This window comes from Babylonia areolata, chromosome 32 (assembly GCF_041734735.1).
Source record: "Babylonia areolata isolate BAREFJ2019XMU chromosome 32, ASM4173473v1, whole genome shotgun sequence".
Taxonomy (NCBI): Eukaryota; Metazoa; Mollusca; class Gastropoda; order Neogastropoda; family Buccinidae; genus Babylonia; species Babylonia areolata.
The window spans coordinates 18,876,734-18,899,727 of NC_134907.1; the positions used below are offsets into that span (position 1 = coordinate 18,876,734).

At 39.4% G+C, this 22,994-nt stretch overlaps 2 protein-coding genes across 5 annotated transcripts in view; both read right to left on the minus strand.

Annotated features, from left to right (window-relative positions):
• The window catches only part of LOC143276490 (uncharacterized), a 29,712-nt gene extending 29,507 nt beyond the window's left edge, over nucleotides 1-205 (minus strand). Inside the window, exon 1 of one of the 3 annotated variants that reach the window (XM_076581008.1) lies at nucleotides 29-205. The gene's annotated coding sequence lies outside the window, so the exon portion shown is untranslated. The remainder of the gene's footprint in view (nucleotides 1-28) is intronic. The other 2 variants (XM_076581010.1, XM_076581011.1) reach the window with 2 other exon arrangements.
• Nucleotides 206-2,991: 2,786 nt separating this feature from the next.
• Nucleotides 2,992-14,339, minus strand: LOC143276486 (charged multivesicular body protein 5-like). Of its 2 annotated transcripts, none has more exons than XM_076581002.1 (7): nucleotides 14,184-14,339; nucleotides 11,814-11,918; nucleotides 10,029-10,075; nucleotides 9,417-9,510; nucleotides 8,994-9,065; nucleotides 7,637-7,858; nucleotides 2,992-6,124 (listed from the first exon to the last, which is right to left on the minus strand). In XM_076581002.1, exons 1-7 carry the CDS (start codon nucleotides 14,250-14,252, stop codon nucleotides 6,068-6,070), a joined length of 666 nt encoding a protein of 221 aa, XP_076437117.1. In that variant the 5' UTR covers nucleotides 14,253-14,339; the 3' UTR covers nucleotides 2,992-6,067. The 2 variants fall into 2 exon arrangements, with proteins under 2 accessions (XP_076437117.1, XP_076437116.1); XM_076581001.1 differs by lacking the exon at nucleotides 14,184-14,339 and adding an exon at nucleotides 12,636-12,723.
• Nucleotides 14,340-22,994: the final 8,655 nt, after the last annotated feature.

The following is a 22,994-nucleotide window of genomic DNA, read 5'->3' on the forward strand; positions in this document are numbered from 1 at the left end:
CAAAATTACTCATATCATGAATACTTACCTAAACGAAACTCGTCTCCGTCATGCCACCATGTTTTTTTGTTGTTGGTTTTTTGTTGCTTTGTTTTCCCTGATAAAAACAGAAGAGAGGGGCTTTCTGATTGGCACAGACGAATGAACGCGTGACTGCAGGCAATCTTTCGGACGTAACAAAACAAGATGGCTGCGCGTTAGTTTACTGTCTGACTGAATTTGTATCAAACTCTGAGTAGCCTATATATTAACCCAGTGGGAAATGACTGAAAATAGATCACAACATCCACTTATGGTGATACCGTGTCACATCCATGGACTGGCGAAAATTGCCGTGAAACCCCCCCCAAAAAAACAGGTCCTTTTGCCGGGGGACACTAAAATAGGACCGACTGTGTATGGATCAGTTTGCTGTAAGTAAACACTGCACCCTTGCTGCAGACTGGAGAGGGCGTTTGCACGTTTGCTCCTGAGCCACTGATATATGTATATAATTCATATGATTTATTATATATATATATATATATATGTGTGTGTGTGTGTCTATGTCCTGAGCACTGTGTGTGGCCACCCACCTGGACAGTGAGTGGAGCATAAAAAAAATTTATATTATATATATATATATATGTGCCACCGAGTGAGGTGATATAAATCATCCGCCAACTCCCGCCCCCCCACCTCTCCACCCACTGAAGCTTTTCACACACACACAAAGAGAGGGAGGGGGGGGGGGGTTGTGGGAGGAATTTGGGGGCGTTGGAGTTCGGTGTGGAGGTCAGGCGGGAGGGGCAGCCAAGGAGCGTTGACACACACACACTGACACACACACACACACTGACACACACACACACACTGAGATACACACACACACACTGACACACACATTGAGATACACACACACACTCACACACACACACACGGTGACATTCTCTTGACGTTCAATCTCTCGCTTTCAAAAAAACACGAGTCCTTTTGATTATACGTGAATAACATTGACATAGAGAGAGAGAGAGAGAGTTATGCACTGTACACATTGGTGTCAAGGACACTGTTGACGCAAGCAGTGGTGGTTTCAATGGGTAAACAATTGTGTGTGTGAGTGTGCGTATTTGCATGTGTGTGTGTACATGTGTGCACATGTGTGTGGGTCAGTTCAACACTACATATATAATATATATATTCAGATATGTATACAGAGAGAGAAACTTGGAGAGAGAGTGCATGCTGACTTTAAAAATAATTTACAGGTGTGTTCGTGCCTGCGTATGCGTGAAGATGCATATGTCTGTGCTTGCGTATGTGTGTGTGTGTGCATATGCGTGCATGCTTGTGTGTGTATATGTGTGTGTGTGTGTGTGTGTATTGATTTGGTACAAACGGGAGTGAACATGTACCAAAGGCAATAATAACTGGCTGACGGGCGCAATAGCCGAGTGGTTAAAGCGTTGGACTGTCAATCTGAGGGTCCCGGGTTCGAATCTCGGTAAACGGCACCTGGTAGGTAAAGGGTGGAGATTTTTCCGATCTCCCAGGTCAACATATGTGCAGACCTGCTAGTGCCTGAACCCCCTTCGTGTGTATATGCAAGCAGAAGATCAAATACGCACGTTAAAGATCCTGTAATCCATGTCAGCGTTCGGTGGGTTATGGAAACAAGAACATACCCAGCATGCACACCCCCGAAAACGGAGTATGGCTGCCTACATGGCGGGGTAAAAACGGTCATACACGTAAAAGCCCACTCGTGTGCATACGAGTGAACGTGGGAGTTGCAGCCCACGAACGCAGAAGAAGAAGAAGATAACTGGCTGTTAATGCTCAGTTCTCAACATAGAACCTGAGAGTGTGAGAGAGAGAGAGAAACTGAGGAGGATAGAGAGAGCGCTCAAGAGAGACAGAGAGAGAGAGACTGAGACAGAGAGAAGAGAGAAACTGAGTGAGAGAGAGAGAGAGAAGCTGAGGAGGATAGAGAGAGCGCTCAAGAGAGACAGAGTGAGACAGAGACAGAGAGAAGAGAGAGATAGGGAGCGCATTAGTGACCACTGTGGAACCAGTGTTGTCGTGCTGCTGTTATGATCAGTTGCAGTTTTTACTCAGACACTGGTACATGCTCTGCTGGCAAAAAACTTTGGAATTTGTGCATGGGGAAATAGTTCCCACACATGCTCTGCCAGTGAAATGTTGGGATTTAGTGCATGGCTAAAATAGTTCCCACACATGCTCTACCAGTGAAATGTTGGGATTTCGTGTGTGGCTAAATAGTTCCCACACATGCTCTGCCAGTGAAATGTTGGGATTTAGTGTGTGGCTAAATAACTCCCACACACGCTCTGCCAGTGAAATGTTGGGATTTAGTGTGTGGCTAAATAGTTCCCACACATGCTCTGCCAGTGAAATGTTGGGATTTAGTGTGTGGTTAAATAGTTCCCACACATGCTCTGCCAGTAAAATGTTGGGATTTAGTGTGTGGCTAAATAACTCCCACACATGCTCTGTAAGTGAAGTGTTGGGATTCAGTGTGTGGCTAAATAAATCCCACACATGCTCTATAAGTGAAATGTTGGGATTCAGTACATGTGTAAAACAGTTCCCATACATGCTCTGCCAGTGAAATACTGGGATTATGTGCGTGGCTAAAATAATTCCCATTTCATAGCGGTCCCTGAGCAGAATAACTTGTTAAATCAAGGACCCACAAACCTCCTGCGAGACCCTGTGATTGTGTGGCCACAGTCTTCATGGTTTGGAACCACAGTTACTGTTACTGACGATAAGGTATCATTTGTAACTGAGGTGAAATTTGTACCTTGGCAGAGCCAATTTTGAACCACAGTTATTGTTACTGACTACAAGTCGTTATTTGTCACCCAGGTGGAATATGTACGCTGGTTCCTTGTAAGCCCTCCAGATGTTTTCATGAGGTTAAACTGAATACACACACGCACACACACACACACACTTATACACAAACAACAACTTAAAACTGCAGAATTAAGTGGAGTTCCTTTATTTTTTCTTCAAAAAAGTTTGATCTGATGCCAAAGCAATAAAATACACACATATGTACTCACGTGCATGTCTACACTAGATCAGCAGAGCCATATCAGCAGTTTTTTTTTTTTTTTTTTAATAGATTTTTTGCAACACTCTCTTATTCTCATCTGTTTGAAAATTATCATATCAGGTTCAGAAACATCTCGTAGATAAAACCTTTTTTTCTTTTCTTTTCTTTATTTATCTATCCATTTATTATTTCTGTTTTTAATCTATTTATTATTATCTATCTATTTTATTTCATTTTCTCTCAAGGCCTGACTGAGCAAGTTGGGTTATGCTGCTGGTCAGGCATCTGCATAGCAGATGTGGTGGTGGTTCATACTGATTTGTCAGAACACAAGTGATGCCTCCTTGAGCAACTGAACCGAACAGAACAGATCAAACACAACCAGAAATTTGAACTGACCCACTTAAAAACTCAAGTAAACTTTCTTCACCCATAAGGTGAGACCCCACAGGCAAAAAATGGTAAAAAAAGTGTTCACAATGGTGCTTCTAGTCATTTTTTCTGGTATATATCATGTTCTAATGAAACGCATGATTTTTTAACGTTTTATGTAATTTTGTGTCATTTTGGACAGTAAATCACCTATACATCTTTCAGTATGCTAAATTTGTCTTGTTTTCTTGTTTTTACTATCATACAGATATAAAAAAACCCAAAACATAAGAAAAGAACTGGATATAAATTTTACCTGTGGGGTCTCACCTTAAACAGACAGACATGAACATATGTGCTTGTAACAACGCATGCCTCTACCGAAGGCAACAAATATCTATTGAGTAAAAAAAAAAAAAAAAAAAAAAAAAGAGAGAAGAAAATGAATGATAAACGGCACATAAACACACATACATTTTGATTGACTTCATGATCGGCAGATGGTGACGTACAGGCTTTAAGCACTGAAGGCGTTTTGAAAAAGAAAAGTTTTAACTCATTCAGTCCTGAGGCAGAGTATTGCTCTGGTGTAAAAAAAAAAAATTGTCTCCTTAAAACTGTTTTCACATTTCTACATATGCATAAACCGCAATGGAAGGGAACAAACTTCTTCAGTATTTCCGGATGTGTCCACACACAATTTGGAGAGAAAAGCAATGTATTTTCTGCATTTTTTCTGTATCAATATGGATGGAAGTTTGTTGAAGCTGTAGACTCCCGAGGGTTGAATGGGTTATGCCAGAGATAACTGATTCTGGGCTCATGATAAATTCACCTCATACATCTGTAATATCTATTTTGAGAATATTGTTTTGGCAAAACAAACATGCAAATAACCATAGCTTTGTCTAAACAAACAATGAAATAACCATAACCTTTCTGTAATAATGACTTATGATGACTTACGATTTGTATAAATAAACTTACAAAACATTTTGCAGTCAACTGTACATTCATGAGAAACGTATCAGTTTCAATGCTTCACAATGATTAAATCCTGACTCATAAAAAGAGAGGCAAAACAGCTTAATGACTAACAGGCAGTTCCCACACAATTTACCTAAGGACTTACTGACTGGGGGATAATAGGAAATTTTCTATCTAAAATTACGTTCAAATAATATACTTACCATGACCCAACTAGTGCAGACTACGGCAGGGGTCTGACATTCCTGTCCTGTGCAAACTACTATCCACCTATGTGGAGAAAATGAAACTACGGCCGATAACCTCCCGGAAGTAGGTAACCTCCCTTTTGTCTCACTGGCTAGCGCCCTCTTTTTTTTTTTTTATTTTTTTTTTTATAATTTCAAGAAAAAGAAAATCCACACTTTGTCATTCTTGCATTCCCAAGCAGGAATAGCCAGTGATTCATTTTCACCACTGATTACAGGGTTGAATAACTGGGCTGGGATATAGGTTTTGTTACCATGTGTGAAAGGCACAATTATATGAAGAAAGAAAAGCACAACGTGTACATGTCTTACGCAATTTGAGTATTCCATTATTTTCAATCAAAATGATGTAGTGGTATAAATTAATAAAAGAAAGTGAATGATATCAGCTCCAAAAGTCTTCTTCAGCAAAACAGTGGTGTGAATGACATGACGCAAAAGAATTTGTTCACGTGTCACCCACAAAATTCAAATAAAACATACAACATCGTAAACTATCACTGTGTAACAGGACAACAAAATGTTTTTCATCCTGTCTTTTGCTTCACTAACTTGTTAAATGGAGTATGACTGCGTACATGCGGGGGGTAAAAACAGTCATACACGTAAAAGCCCACTCGTGTATTCGAGTGAACGTGGGAGTTGCAGCCCATGATCGAAGATGAAGAAGAACCAACTTGTTGAAAAGCACTGCTGGTGTGGAAACGCCCACATTTTTCTGTGTCCATTGCATAATTTATTCTCTCCACTGGCCGTGCTTCATGTGTGCAGGTAAGACATCTGGTAAGGTATTATATATGGAGACACACTGTTCACACTAAAAACAACAACAACAACAACAACAAAAACCCTTTCTGATGGTAATATATGTTCTCCATTGAAAGGAAATTTTGTTTCCAAAAATTACGTTTATCTAACATACTTGCTGTGACCCACTAGTGCAGACTCCGGCAGGGAGTCCAATACCTGTCCTGTACAAACTACTATCCGCCTATGCGGAGAAAATGAAAGTAGCTATGGCCGATAACCACCCGGAAGTAGGTTACCTCCCCTCTATCCCTGACTTGCTCCCTCTTTTTCCGGCAGCCATCTTGACTCCTGATCCTGTGCTCTTCATACGGCTAAGTTTTTTCGTATTTCTGTCTATCAATTCTCTGACACATGTTTTGTGTCTGACGAAGACTTGTATCAGGTCACAAACTTACTTATCCACACACACACACACACCAAATCACACACACACACACACACACCAAATCACACACATACATGCTCACACACACACACACACATCCACACACACACATATCCACACACAGAGTTCAGGGGAAAAGGGCTATGTACAGAAGGCAAACACCCTGCAGCTAGAGCAGCAGAAACAGCAGCAACAACATCATCATTTTGCACTCTCCGGCACTTTGGGCAAGCCAAACTCATCCACAGGCACGTCTCCCTGAAACAACAGAGGAAAGACCAAGGCTGCGTCAAACAGCCTATCCTGTTCTGTGTACACATCTTTCTATTTAAAACAGAACTGATAGGAGGAGTTTGTATTATACTCCATGTTTGGTGTTAAATATACTTACCATGTCAAACTGATGCAAACTAGGCCTATTGGTTTGCTCTGCTTGGCCAAATTTCGCGCGGCTAACAGTGAAAAGATGGGCCCACCCGCTCTCAGCCAATCAAACGCCTCTAAAAACTATAAGCGCTTAATCATTCCTTTGGCCAAGGCTCTCCACGCCATCTTGTCAGGTTTACGCTCTGTCTCGTCTTACGCTTTTTTCGGCTATTCAGCGTATCCTGATAAAAACATTTATCAAACACTGTTTCATCTCAGCTATTCTGTTTTGAAATGAAAAAGTGAAAAAGTGAAAGTGTATGCATGTTCGTACATCAAATGTGGACATCATGCACTTGCTGAAATTTGTCAGGATATGATGCCATATATAACTGTGTGTGTGTAACAGTCAGAAAAAAAGATCAAACGAAATGAAATGAACAAAATCTTATCTAATTAAACAGGCTACTGAGATAAACAAATGTACATGCTTTTTCCATTCAGCCTTGGGATATTAAAAAAATGAGAATGAAAAATAAAGAAATAAACTGGGTGATGGCGAGCATTTTCAGAAATACTTATCCATGATGATAAATTAACGATTTTCCTCACAAAATGTATTTTCTTCTGTTAAGAAAATGGCGAACTGGGAAACTAAAACGTACCAACCTTAATGCACTTTGGATGTCTAAAGTGGAGCAGTCAGAGAGAGCCAATAATAAAGTGATACAAGCCTTGTCTTGGTTCAATACCACAAATGCACACATTTGGTAGCATCGTCCAAGTATCTCAAATGAAACCATACAACTGCACATACACCGATACGGTACAGTTGGTCATGGTCCACGTTATTTTAACTCGTTCAGCCCTGCGCCCTAGCACTGCCCTGGCGTCAAAATTCGTTTCATTAAAATGGCGTACATGAGCGTAAACCACAAGCAAAGGGAACCTACTTCTACAGTATTTCTGGCTGTGTCCCCATGTATCAATGTGGTGGAAAAAATGGTCGATTTCAGAATATTCTCTTCCTTTTTCCTCATCAGTATGGCATGGGAACCTGCCGAGGCTGAAAACTCTCTTGGATTGAATGGGTTAAATATTCCTTCTTCCCCCCCCCACACCCCCCCCTCCCCCATTCCTGAATCAGTGCAAGCACTGGTATTTGCTAAAGGTTTTAGTTTTAATCCCATGAATTTTCCATGACTCTGAACTTGTCCCCATGACGTTCAAGTCCTGGAAAACTTTAATTTTAATTCCATGACTTTAAACATATCTCCATGACTTTCCAGTCCTGGAAAATCAGGGTTTCAAATTCCACGACTTTCCAGGATTTCCGCTATCTGTATGGCCCCTGGTCCCAGCCATCCCACAGTCCTCAACAAACACCTCCACACACACACTCACCCGTATGCTGTCCCTCCCAGGCTCAGAGGTGGGGACGGAGGGGCCACCGATGGCCTCGTCAAGGTAGGTGGCATCCTCGTCCAACCCTATCTCATCTCCAAGGGCGTCTAACTCCGCCTCCAGCTCGTCATCGTCAATTTCGGGCATGCCGTAGGACCGCCCCATGACCTCCTGAACCTCATTGGCCTGGTCCATCAGGTCCTCCAACTCATCCTGCATGTTCTGCACACACCAGTCACAGCACACATGTCATCGTGTTGTGTTGTGTTTGTGTTGTGTTGTACTGTGTTGTGTTGTATTGAATTGTCTTGTGTTGTTCTGTATTGTGTTATCTTGTGCTGTGCTGCATTGTGTTGTGTTGCATTATGTTGTATTCTACTGGGTCGTGTGGTATTGCATTGTATTCTGTTGTGCTGTGACGTGCTGTACTGTGTTGAACTGTTGATTTGAACTGCATTCTGCTGTGTTGTACTGTATTGTGTTGTACCGTGACTTGTGTTGTGCTGTTTTGTGTTGTGTTGTGTTGTTTTGTATTATATGTTGCATTGTATTATACTGTGTTGTATTGTTTTGAACTGTGTTGAATTGTATCGTGCTGCATTGTATTGTACTGTGGTGTTGTGTTGTAATGGGTCGTGCTTTATAATGTTGTGTTGTACTGAGTAGTGTTGTGTTGTATCATGTTGTGTTGTACTGTATTGTGCTGCACTGTATTCTATAGTATCGTATTGTACTGCATTGCTTTGTGTTGTGTTGTGTTGACTGTGCTGAACTGCATTGTGTTGTTATTTTGTACTGAGCTGTGCTGTGCTGTGCTTTTGTGTTGTGTTGTTATAACAGATTTCTCTGTGTGAAATTTAGGCTGTTCTATCCGGGCAGAACAGTGCCACAGATCATGGCCAGGCTTTTCCCTTTCCTTTTCCTGCTTGCAAGTGTATGTGGTTCACTATCAAAGTGCCCTCGGAAAACAGAGTATGACTGCCTACAAGGTGGGGGTAAAAATGGTCATACACATTTGCAATTCGTTTTAATCCTTTCACCGCCAAGTGCGCATTATGCACAAGCATGGTAGAGGACCCATGTCACTGAAAGGTGACCATTCATTGGTCTGTTATCTATGAACCTACTACTCTTAATGTTCGGTGGTAGGATAGGCCATATTTTCTTTCTATCGCATGGGGAATCCCCAGCTGTTCTTAGCCACTGTCTTTTCTGTGTTTATACCACAAGAGAATTTTGTACTCTAAATTGACTGGCGGTGAAAGGGTTAAAGGGGGTTTTGCTATAAAACACCAGAGGAATGTGAAAACAGAAAACACACAAATGTATACAGAGTGACATAATTTTGTGCACATACCTCTACCTGATCGATGCTAACATTCTTGTAGGCCTTCTTGAAGTCTTTCACACCAATCTTCATAGCATCCACCTGTAACAAAGGCCTTATGTGCGTCACATGAAGTTTGTTCTGTCAATCTTCACAGCATCCACCTCTCTCTCTCTCACACACACACTCCCACACACACATTCTCACACACACACACACAGCCACGCACACGCACACTCACACACTCACCTACCCACACACTCACATCCCCATGCCCCTTCACACTCCCACACATTCTCACACACACCCACTCACACACACAGCTATGCACACATACACACATACACAGAGCTACGCACACACACACACATTCACCCACCCACACACTCACATCCCCACCCCCCTTTACACACACACACAGCCCCATTCCGGAGCGTGTGGTGCAAGTCTCACCGTGGTCTTGGTGTCCTTCATGGTCTGGATGGCAAAGTTCTGCTGCTCTATGTTGAAGGACTGCTGGGCCAGCTGGTCTCGCTGGTTCTCGTACCTGGATCACAATCATCACAGTCACTGTCGCACAGAAACACAGCTTCACGACAAACACACTGCCCTTTTTCACAGTTCTTCAAAATCAAGGCCCTTTGTAATAAAGCAACGGAAAAAAAAAAGAAAAAAAAAAGGCAGTGCTCTCAAATTCTCTTGCTTCCTAGGCAGAGAATAAATAATGTACGCATATTGTGTCTGTTCACATAATTTCTATCATCCACTGAACGCAGACATGGTTTATAAACCATCAGATCTTAAACAAGCATATATATATTCATCTTTTGCATGCAAGCATGGATATTTCACACACGCACACAGATACACATGCACACAGACGCACACACCACATACACACAGACACACACACGCAGATAATAAGAACACTGAACAAACAAAACTTCCATGATGGACCAGTTGGGAACTCTCAGTTGATTACACTGAGAAGAAGAAGAGCAAAGAGGAAACAAGTGAAGTTGAAGAAAACAGCAATGTGACTGATGAAGACAACATGCTTCTTACATTCGCTTCTGCTTCAGAACCCTCATTGCCTTCTGCTTCACCATGTTCTGAAAAGGTACAACCATTTCACTGTGTACAAGATAAGATACGATAAGATAAGATAAGAATAACTTTATTATCTCCAACTGGAGAAATTTGGTCAGGTGCATTATCACAACATAGACAAGTCAACAACAAGGGGACCGTAACTGTAAAAGTCAACAACAGCTTTTACGAATATTACGAAGATACAAATGTAAAAAATATCACATACATTGTTTCATACATACATCCACACACTGCAGGTAATAACTAGTATTCTTAATGTAAAAACAGAAAGAATTAAGAAACTGAATATAATTATAAACATAGCCTACTATACTGCACATTGATTATAATAGACAGATAAGATAAGAATAAAGATGAATTGCGGAAAACCACAACCAGATAATCAGCACACACCCGCACCCCCCCACCCACCCCACACACGTGGATTACTTGATTAAACAAGAGTAATAAACATATGTTCTCAAATAAAAGCATTTCACATATTCGCTTTTAAAAACATTACAATTACTTTACACAAACTTTCTCACCATCTTCTGAAACGACAGTCATACTGTTTTTTGTTTTGTTTTTACTCATTTAGAAATTAAACCATTGTATATGAACAAATTTCTCACCATCTTCTGAAATGACAGTTGTATCACTGCTTTCACTAACTTAGAAATTTAACTGATATACATACAAATGAACTTATTAATTCACAATCTTGAAAATTAAAGTGTTTATAAATCAAACTTATTAATTCACAATCTCGAAAATTAAAGCGTTTATAAATCAACACTGTTGTTCACTAATCTAGAACTGAAACTGTTGTGTGTGTGTGTGTGTGTGTGTGTGTGTGTGTGTGTGTGTGTATGAATTCACAACCTTAAAGATTCAAGTGTTCATAAATTCACACTGCTATACTCTTAATTCTCATGCTTTACAGTTTCTTTATAAACATGAGCATTCTTAATCAACAATATAATCTACCTTTTTCTGAGTGGACTCACCTATGTACACTGTGTTAAAAACAACTGACATAAATAAATAATGTCAAAAACTTACTTGCAAACATGTGTGTGTGTGTGTGTGTGTGTGTGTGTGTGTGTGCATGTTCATTTTGTTTTGTTTTTGTTGAACAAAGGATTTCTGATAAGGTATCTATACATCCCTGCTGCTTTGAGAATGAAAAGAATGCACTGCATGCTCCTCAAGCGGGGTACCTGGGATGCTAAACAACAACAAAACACCCTAAACATAAATGATAAAAAGAGTTAAAAAAACAAAGTGCTCCAGTCTCCCTTTGTGTGTGCAGCCATGCAGATTTGATTAACAGGTGCAGCATTAGAGTGACACTCTGAAGGTACTGGACTTCTGGGAACCCCAAGAATTTTGGTAAAACAGTTCCTCGGAACTCCGAGATATTTAACTTATCGAAACCCTGCTAGAGTCTACCCACTAAAAATTGAGATAAAAATTTTTTTGGAAGAAAATCTTTAAGTGTGTGACTGCGAATGAATGTTTACAACAGAGAGTCACTGAACACAACAGCTGAATGAGTGTCTAACACAGTACTCAGCTTTCAACTTCAGAAAAAAAATCTAATACACTTATAAGTGTCACAATTACATTAATTATGATTCAAGTTGAGCAAGAGTCTAAGACTTGAAACATCGTTTCATCTTAAGGTACCTTTGATTTTACACCACTACCAATAGTATTATTATCTTTTAACTTCGATTATGATCCAGGTTTTACCTTTGATGGACCATCTCTCATCTTCTTCATCTGCTCTCTGTATTTGCCCAGCTCCCCATCAAGCCTGCTGATCTTTTTGTCGATGGATTCCCCTCGACTGTCGATCTGTGGACACGCGGAAACAAGCTCAAAGAAACTTGGAAGACAGAGACACTGTGTAAAACCATACATACTACAGAAGAGTGCGCATGTAAGTTGACACATTTTTCAGGAAGTCAACTGAAATCTTTTTTCCCCCTGAACTCTGTAAAGAGTCACTGGGGGCCTCACAGAAAAATTGTTTACCAGATTGCTCCAGATCTGTCTGTTGTGTGTCAAAGCCTGGATCTCTGCAAAAGGTTTTTTTCTAGTCTGGTCAACTTGTGTGAAAACTAATTAATTAGTGTTATTAAGAAAATGCAAAGAAAATGAAAGTGCTCGCTGGGAATATGAATTGTGATATTTACCTGTATACTATATGTCAGGTTATTGTATGATCTGCATATGCATTAAATGGACTCCACTTTGTGTAAATGCTTCAGTTTGCTCACAAGTCATGTGCACACAACAGATTACAGCAATGCATTGATCATATTCATACTATCACCCAGTGAACAGCGCAGATTAATGACAGAAAAAGCTATGGACTAACACCATTGCAGAATGAAGGGGAAAACAAACAAGAGAGAGACAGAGAGAGAGAGACAGAAAGACAGACACACAGACAGACAGAGAAAGATACAGAGAGAAGGGCAGTTTATTGAAGGAGAGAGAGACAGCGAGTGACAGAGACATAGAGACAGAATGAGACAGATTGAGACAGAGACAGAGAGACTGACTCACTGAGGAAGTGAATGAGGAGAAAAGAAAACTGGGGAAATAATAATACAGTCTCACAACTTGGGAGTCATCAGGGTACATGAAGGCTGAAGAGACAAACAGAAGTACAACATATATATATATATGTTAATATATATATATATGTGTTAATATATATATATATATATATATATATATATATATATATATATATATATGTGTTAATATATAATATATATATATATATATATATATATATATATAAGTAAAGCACTTCAAAGAGATAGCAAGAAACAGACTAAATATATATCAAAACAATAAAAATGCTTCTCATCAAATTTGCACCATACCAGTACAGACACATTCACGTGGATATATGCACACAACACACACACTTAAGTTATTGTTATTATATAAACAATCATTTGTAGTATGTATGCAGACTATTTCCTGTGTTGAATAAATCATATTGTGTGTCCAGTTTCCCCCCCAATACCTCCTTTGATCTTTTTACACACACACACACACACTCACTGACTCACTGAGGAAGTGAATGAGGAGAAAAGAAAACTGGGGAAATAATAATACAGTCTCACAACTTGGGAGTCATCAGGGTACATGAAGGCTGAAGAGACAAACAGAAGTACAACATATATATATATATATATATATATATATATATGTTAATATATATATATATATATATATATATAAACAGAAGTACAACATATATATATATATGTTAATATATATATATATATATATATAAGTAAAGCACTTCAAAGAGATAGCAAGAAACAGACTAAATATATATCAAAACTATAAAAATGCTTCTCATCAAATTTGCACCATACCAGTACAGACACATTCATGTGGATATATGCACACAACACACACACTTAAGTTATTGTTATTATATAAACAATCATTTGCAGTATGTATGCAGACTATTTCCTGTGTTGAATAAATCATATTGTGTGTCCAGTTTCCCCCCCAATACCTCCTTTGATCTTTTTACACACACACACACACACATGTAATTCGTCTATCACACATACTGTCATAGTGAATTCAGGTTAAATTTAAAACTAATGAAAAAAAAAAAAGCACACACATACACACACACAATCACTGTCAGCAGTTTTCCATTCCCACCAGTTCCCCCCCCCCACCCCCTCACTGCTAAACCGAAGAACACACACACACACACACACGCACGCGCGCACTGTGTACTGTAAACATAATGAAAATGACACACTTTGTGACGCCCACAGATGTATGGGAACACGTTAGTTTCATTGTCCTGAAGTGTAATTTCATTAGTTTTGCGTTCATGACACATTTCTAGAACAAATGTGTTGTTTTTCCTGCTAATGTCTGCATATGATTTCAACGATTATTACCTTTAACTGGTAACATATTTTGAGACTGTTACAAAAATAGTCTGAGTCATGAGATACTGACACGCATGAAAAGTAATAATACAAAAAAAAAGTGCCGGTAGTTTAAAAGCGTTTCATTTTATTATCATGAAATGGTGGAATATTATGAGAGAATTCAGAAGTTACATACGTTTGCAACACAATCTGTGAGGTTCGGTGGCGGTTCTTTAGGCTTTCCTCTGCCAAAAAGGCGATTCATTTTGAAAGCTGGGAAAAGTAAACAAACAGCGTCGCTGGCCCTTCCTCCGACCTCTTAGTCCCTCTCCTGCCAGCAGCAGATTTGATGTCACTTCCGAGGGAGAATTCAGTGCTCTCAGAAAATTAGGAAAATATGCTTCACGGGTACTTAAGTGACCAAATGCTCAGAGCTACTTAGTAATCATAAGGAGATATCATACAATTATGGGGGTTAATTTTAAATATTTAATGACACACTATATTGAAATGCTCACTGCAACTGCTCATCAAAGAAAGTAATCTCAAGAAGCTCCACTTTCGCGCATGCGCATTAGCGCTCTACTGTAAACACAGAGATCCGCGCGTGTAGGTGAATTATTGTGACACATTTATAACGTCTATGTGAGTCATTTTATTACACATTGCACGTTTGTTGCATTAGTTACGACATCTTTATGTTCTGAACTACCATGCTGCATGCGTATGTAATCTAGGAGCTTGTGTGGTTTGTACCTATGCGTGTATTGTTGATGCTACTGGAGACGAACTCCGATTCGCAATTCATTTGACATTTTATTTTCGTCGGACTCGTTGAATGCTGGCTGGATTGTAAATCCTGATTAAATGCATGATATGTTTGGTTATACTGTCTGATTTCGGAAGTAGAGACTATGTTTGTTTTACACGATCATTTCTCTTTCGTCTGTTTGAGGATCTGAAGTAGTATTTGTTGTAGACTGTTGAAATTCATAGCTAATTTACGGGTTGGATGTGGGAGTTGCTTTCTGCTATCAAGTGATATTTTACTTTTCTGCAGCCTGTTTCTGTACACAAGCTTTAAACCCTTAATGGATAGAATATTTATGAGGTCTGATATATAATGAATTATGCACTCATGCTGAACAACATGCAAAATCGGTGAACCAACACTTATAACAGGAACATAAAATATTCGAAGAATTTGTTACTTCAGAGTACTTAACACTTCGGGTTTGTTAGTGTTAATATCATTCTTATTTGTTGGGAAGGTGTCAAATTTTGATGTTTGAAAACCTGAATGTGGATGTGATGATGAATTATGTGTAAATGGTAAAAAGACAGCCTTCAATTTCAAGTTCAAACAAGAGGGGGTTACTCTGCCTGACATTTGTGTGTGTGGTAAGTGAAAAGAACACAATTTGCCCAGAGCACAGGAAGTCTGGTCAGGTGTTAAAATTGAAGAATACTTAGGCCAGGTGCCTTTGTCAACACAAGGTAGGGAGTTTTGCAATTACAAAGAGGTTAGCTTTGGCAAGATGTTGGCTGGTTCTTACTCCCAGCAGTTGTGTGGTGAAAATTTTGGCAGTTCAAACTGAGTGTGACTGAGGCACAAGTGATACTGTATCTCTATCAGTGAATGGTGGGTGAGATATTCACCTTCTGTGTAGTGGCACTTGACAATTTTCAACATTGTTGGTGGTCACAGGGGAAATCCACAGTATCAGGACTTGAAGAGTGATCTGTTCCCTTGAGAATCTGTAACAGTAGCTCCTGGTGGTTGACTTTTTCCACAGTGTTGAAGAAGACATTTAGGACAGGATTGTCAGTGATTGACTTTATTACAGCTGAGTGAGTATGATGTGGCCGTGCGAGGGATGGTGATCATCAGCTGCTGTCATTTGACAAGTTTAATTTGTTAGATTTATGCTAAAGTGATGAACTTTGTTGGTGTTTTAACAGATTTTACAAGTATTATTGGATGCATCATTATCATAACATCTGTGCAATTTGTTTGTCGCTTTAATATAATTTCAGCATGTGTTATGAATTGGAAAAAATTTAAGTGATCATAAGTGCTGCAGCAATAGCTTATCAGACTTTAGCTTGTAAGTGAGACATTTCAAATATGACTAACATAAACAATTTTTGGAAATGGTTGAGGCAGAGAAAGAGACAACGTTGAACAAGAAAGTTATGTCACTGACTAATGAGGTACCGCACAGAGAAATAAACCCAGAAACTTCCCTTCATATTTATCTATAGATATCTATAGACCTATGCTATGCAGGCTGATGGGTAGTACAAACAGCAATGGTTTGAAATGTCAGCCTTGATCAGTGTAACAATATCCGAGTGATAATGTATTGGTATATCTTAGTAACAAAATATATTCAAAAAGTGTAATGAATAATGGTTTGGTGTTGTCCACATGTCTTTGTTAATTTGAATTTTGTATATCAAGAATGTAGAATTATTGAGGCTTTGCTTTCAACAGAAAGTATGAAGTTAGTTAATTTTACATCATTAGAAAGGTTTTGCCTATATTATTATCAAAGATTCTGAATACTGTAAAAAAAAAGATTTTTGCATATACAAAAGTTAATATAAATAGAAAAATGTCAGAGCTGTTACAATTTACATAGATCAAGATTTTTCGTGGCTTCCAATTGCACATGGACACATTGTCTATTCCATCACTTCTTTTTTTTCTTTTTTTCTTTTTTTTCCACATTTTCTTATTTGTTTTATGCAGTGCAGTAATTTTTACAGGTTGAGATGCTCTGAAAAGCGGGCAGCACCCAAAATTGGTTTTAAACCTTTTAATTCTTGAACTTTCTCTTCACCGAGATGTGATGAAGGCAATGTATATGACTGGAAAGAAATTGCAAATATGATACTGCTGACTACAAAATGGTTTGTTTTATTCAGAAATGATTATCGGTATTTTGCACATTTTTCCCTTTCAATTTTACCCCCCAAACAATTCTGCTGGTTTCTGTGGCAGCATCTTCATATGCACACACTTGCGGCACAAATTTAGACCTGTGTGTGAGCACATGCAGGAGCATCTGTGCACACGTGCGCACACACACACACACATTTCATTAGTAGTTTTAGAACTATGTTTCACATCATGTCATTTGTAATAATGGTTGACAACAGCATGCCTCCCCTTAAAGGTAAAAACAAAAATTCTATTTCTGCCTGTGTTTTGATAGTGCTAGGGTAAGTCATTATGTAATGCTTAAAACAAAAGAATTGCGTAAAGTTATTTTTGTCACTGCATACATAAAATATGTATTGCTATTGGAATGAATTTCAGCCATTGTTTCCATAACTTGCACAATGTTAAAAAAAAGAAAAGAAAAAAAAAGGCATATCATGGGTGATTGAATTTTCCATTATGTCTGTAAAATGATAGAAATGGCTGAGGCTTGTAAAAATGGAAGATCTGACAAGGAGCAAATTCACTTATTCATTCCAGATTATTGAATGGAAACTTAAGGATGAGAAGTCAAGAGAAGATAATTCCCACAGTTTCATGAAGGCATCAAAGCATGCAGACTGATCCATGTATTCTACACCACATAATGTGCCTGACTGTATTGTATGATTGTCAGCCGTGTTTGCCAATAACCATCAGAACAAGAGAGGAGATAACTGCTGTCCTGGCTATCATGGTGAAAATTTGATTACAATGGAGAGTGTCTTGCTCAAGTTAAGTCCCCACTCTATCGTGCAAGAGGGTTTTAGGACAGTTGGTGTGGGAATGGTTCCCAAAGTCCTATCCCCCAAGCCAAGGCTGCAGGACTAAGAGCCAGTGCAATTTTGCCTCCTAGTTTAAGAGTCATAGTCCTTAACAAAAGACTAAGCTGAAAATTATTTCCCATAACAATGGAGAAACTTTTGATAATACAGCTATCACTTTGCTGTTGGCCCAACTGTAAACTTATGTTGATCTGTGATATGACTAGGAAGTAAGTGTCCACAGGTTGGAGTTCCATATGATGAGAATCTTTACTCTGCCTTTACTAGACCTTGGTGGTAGTCTTTTTGATGAGATAATAAACTGAGGTACTGTGTGCAGCATGCACTCAGTGCACATAAAGGGACTGATGGCAAGGTTGTCCCTTGCAAACTTTAAAACAGGAAAAAAAAATCCACTGATGGTAAAAATAAAACATACACTTGGAGTTGGAGACAGAAAAAATAAAATAAAATAATATAGTTGGTGCTGCTCTGTGGTGACACACTTTCCCCAGGGAGAGCAGCCCAAATTTCACACATACTGTGACACAGAAATCTGTTGTGATAAAAAGTAATACAATACAGATTCCACCACATGATGTTAGTCTGAAAAAAAAAGGACAAAAGATTCAGCCACAAAATGGAGATTAGTGAATACACCATTTGTAAACAGGGTGAAAATAATTAAGCCTGTTTGATGAAATTATGAGGTAAATGTTTGGGGTAAGACAGCCCCCCACACCAGTGTGTGATGGAATGCCATCAGCATGCCACACCTGTGCTTGTACACAGTGGACACACCTGCTCCAGCCACTGGGACTGGCCACTCCCTCTTTCCCACATTCTGATATTTGGGGGCAACATTGGTTGCAAGCGACTATGTTTGTTCTTACTACAGGACTGATTTGAATTTTGTCCCTTTTTTTGTTTGTTTGTTTGTTGTTTCTTTAAGTGTCTGTCAAAAATGGAATGATTTTATTTTTAGTTTATAAATGCAACTCAGATTGACGTTTGGTTGGTGCTGAACATTTTGTGAAGTCATAATGATGATGAGAAAAATCCCATATTCAGGAGATGCCATCCATGAGATCAGAAGAAGGAAGTTGAAATGATTGTGAAATTTCAGAATCAGCATCGCAGTGCATGGTGCCTGATTCTTGTCACAATCTGAACAGTAGTTGTGTCCACACACAAGACAGTTTTTCCATTGGATATCTGTCTGCCTTGTCAGGATGTCTTTATGAATCTGTTGTCCTTTCTCTGTTTTTTCACATCTCAGACAGCTGTCCTTTAAACTTAAAAGTCATCATTAATCATAAGTAAGTGATGATGGCAGTCTCTTCATATCCGAAGATCACTGGGAAGAAGGTCTAGTCCGGGTGAGGCAAGCCTTCTGGTGGCCGTACAGGCCAATCTTGGACTTGAATTGTCAGGAACAGCTGGCGCATGTGAAAGTCGGCTGGTCGCTGGAGGGGTGAGATGATGCCTCCTTTCTCCGCTCGCATTTTTCCCTGGCTGTCTGTGTCCTGACCTTTTCAAATTTCCTGACAGCTTTCCTGGTGGAAGTTTTCCAGGCAGATCTGTTTGCTGTCAGTGTCTCCCAGCTGTGGTGGTCAGTTTCGCTACGTGACATCTGCTGCTTCAGTTGGTCCTTGTAGCGTCTGCATGGAGCTCCAACGCTGCGTTTACCTTCACGCAGTTCGCCGTAGAAGACATAGAAGACGGCCTTTGGCATTCTGGAGTTGTCCATATGCGCTACATGACCTGCCCAGCGCAGCTGTCGAAGCATCAGCATTGACTCGATGCTTGGGAGATCAGCTTTCTCCAGGACTTCGATGTTGGTGGTATAGTCCTGCCAGTTGATGCCCATGATGAAACGTAGGCATCTCTGGTGGAAACGCTCCAGCAGCTTGATGTGTCTCCTGTAGAGGACCCAAGCTTCAGATCCATACAGCAGGGTACTGATGACGACTGCCCTGTAGACCTGGATTTTGGTTGAGAGTCTTAGGGAGTGGTTTTGCCAAACACGTTTATAAGTAAGTAACATATGCATATTTTGTTACTTATTTTTCATTTTCTTTTCTTTTTTTAAGAAAAACATTTTTATTTGCATGTGTAAATAAAGTGGCTAATAATATAAATGCTGGTCTCCTGTCCATCTGTGTTGAGTGTATGATGTGTTTATAGTAAACTTCAACACTGGCAATTTCTCAGCTTTTGAAAGTTGTATAGGAACCCAGTATTGTGGAATGGTACTTGGTGAATAGGGCAGTCATCCTTATTTTGATTAAATAGTAATCTGGGCGAGTCTGAGAGGACGAACCAAGCTTCTAATTTGACCAAATGGAAAAGGCTCCACAGTGCTCATGACTTTCTTCTATTTGTTCTGATTTTGATCATTACACTGGGTGTAGTGGTGGGACATGACAGCAGCATAGAAATTCCAAGGTCAGATATGAAGATCAGAACATGGCACATGATATTAAAAGTATAAATTACTATAATGTAGATGTATGGGAGATAAAGGCATTGCATTCAGTTTTCAGGTGAAACGTTCAATAGCCAAATTTTGAAAATCAAAGAAACAAAGGCAACAAGTGTTTTTGTTTTTACAGTTTTTAAAAAGAATATTGCAACAGAAATGCACCTACATAATGTCACATGAATATTTCAAATAGGTTTTGATATATACACTAATACAGTTTAAAGAATCCTTCCATTTGACTGAAAAAAAGAATGTTTTAAGCATGATGCACAAAATGACATTTTTGAAAGCCTGTAACTCATCAGCTTGTCTACATCTTATGGCCCAAACCAGTTCCTGTTTTCTGCTTGCTGTTGATATACAAATTACGACATCTGGGTTTTTTTCTGTCCTTTCCAGTGCTTTGATTTTGAAAATGTTTTAAAATGTTGTCTTTGTTGTTGTCCAATATGATATTGAACACTGCCATCACTAAATTGATCATATATCTCTGAAACTAATAAACTTACACAATGATATTGATATCCATTGATTCAGTATTAATCCAGGAATCTGAAAGCAATCATAAGAATGAAAACCGACCCAAGTTTAGCTTTCTACCCAATTTTAGCTTTCTAAAGGAAGTAACAGTCCCTCAAGTGTTAAATTCATATATTTTTGAAATTTTGCAATGCTGGTAAAATACTGATAAAAGTCGGACATAGTCTCTTATTTTTTACAGTCAACACAGTTCCTGGGCTAAAGATGAATCTTGGTTTTGAAACATTGACACTTCTCATAAAAGTGAGTCATGTTTTACAAACTACATTTTGTTTTGTTTGTTTTAGACTTTCTCTGTAAGTTTTATAGACTGAGCAGTCATCTCTTATTTTATTGCCAATCCATATCTGCTTTTCTCCTTTTTTTTTTTTCCAAGGCCTGACTAAGCGCGTTGGGTTACGCTGCTGGTCAGGCATCTGCTTGGCAGATGTGGTGTAGCGTATATGGATTTGTCCGAACACAGTGACGCCTCCTTGAGCTACTGAAACTGAAACTGAAACTTTTCTCCTCAGTCAATGTCTGCATAGAAAACAAAATGTGATGAGACCTCTGAAACAGAAAAAGAACTGGCCGCTTAAGATGTTTTGTTAGCCTCTTTGCTCCATGGATATCAGCAAGCCATGGTTGGTTGATTATCAGGACTTGGCTGAATTAAAAAAAAAAAAAAAAAGTCATAAAAGATAGCAACTAACTGTTCTTGGTTAGAAAACTGGAAGTTGAAATTGCTGTCTTCAGTTACAGCATTGTCCATCTCTTTCTGGTCAGTCTCAATCTTCAGCAGCAGTGAATTCATTTTCTGGCTGTGATTAATGCATTGCAGGGCAAAGGGTTGGCATAAGTAGCAGGTGACACCAATTACAAAAACTCTTATCGGATTTGCAGAAGTTCAGGCAGTTGATTGAAAAGCAGCAGTCAGTAAGGAAAAGATAAGGGAAGTGAAAGACTTAGCACTAAGTTTGATACAAACAAAAACAAAAAACAAAACAAAAAAAACAAACAAGCAAACAAACAAAAAAAAACCACATGTGGGTGCACAAAAAACCCCAACCAAACCTAAAATGAATAAGGTTTAAGAAATATATTAAGAGAGGGAAGGTGTGCCTGTACAAATGTTTTGATGTGAGAGAAACGCATGCATCATTGGTGCAAGTTTTCCCTCTTGTTGCATAGGCTGTGTCGTGTAACACATGGTGGACAGACTGACTCATGGTTGTCGTCATCACAGGAGCATGTCTCAGCACATAGTGGACTTCATGATAAACAGTCACGCTTTCTACAGTCCCTTCACATGCAAAGCTTAACCAGGAAAGGGTCTAGTTGATGACCTGCCCCTCTAAACCTGCCTGTTGTTCATCTGATTTTCATTCCCATGTGGGAGGGGAAAGGTAAGTATGATTCATCAACTTCAGACCATGAAAGGTACCTCTCGCACTGTTGGCACTAACTTAGGCCCTGGACCTAGCAGTGCTTCAGCAGATTAGGAGAGATGGGATTTTAATGGGAACTGTGCCTTTAGCTGGTCCAGGGGAACCCTTCAGTTACTGCAACTCGCAGGGATGAGCAGCCAAATTATTTACAAGACCTTGTCTGGTTTTGGGTCTCTGGGTCAGTGGAACCAACCCACTTGTTGCCTGAATCCAGCTTTGTCTCCTTCAGCTGTGGAGGAATGGTTGTGCAGGTTGTGAGCTTGTTTACACACATGGAGACAAAGTGCTTGAGCTGACTTTGGCTCAGCAGACAGTAACAGCATAGCTCCTTCTCAGAAACTTGTACGCTCAGCACTGTTGAGTGACTATGTCCACTTGGAAGGTCATTGATTTCTTGGGCCTAGGTCAGCTTCTGTGGATGGCCAGTAGGAGCTGTCTTGTCCAACAGGACGGTTGTTTGTCATGGGCATTCCATGCAGCTATGACAGGGGCAGTAAGGTTCACTTGGGTGGGTCAGGGATGCCACTCGGGACTCCACTGCCTTGTTTGTCACTTGTGTGTATGGAAAGTGTTTGGTTGAGGAAGGGGAAACCATGAAGAATGGCACTGAATGAGCTTAATGAAGCTGGATGCTTAGGGGTGGTAACATACAGCAGTGACCCTGTTCTTCTGTGTTATTGTTGTCTGTTATTTGAATCAGTCTGTGCCCTTCCAGTCCTCGCTTTATGATTTTCAAACATTAAACCAAAGTAAAGGAGAAGTATGACAGCGGCTGACGTGATGCCTGTGTAACTTGCAGGCAGGA

Coding starts and splice junctions, on each gene's coding strand:
- LOC143276486 (XM_076581001.1), bottom strand. CDS start 12,713: ATGTACCCTGATGACTCCCAAGTTGTGAGACTGTATTATTATTTCCCC. Junction 9,066..9,416: donor TGAAGGACACCAAGACCACG/GTGAGACTTGCA, acceptor CCTTTGTTACAG/GTGGATGCTATGAAGATTGG. Junction 6,125..7,636: donor CTGGGAGGGACAGCATACGG/GTGAGTGTGTGT, acceptor CTGTTGTTTCAG/GGAGACGTGCCTGTGGATGA.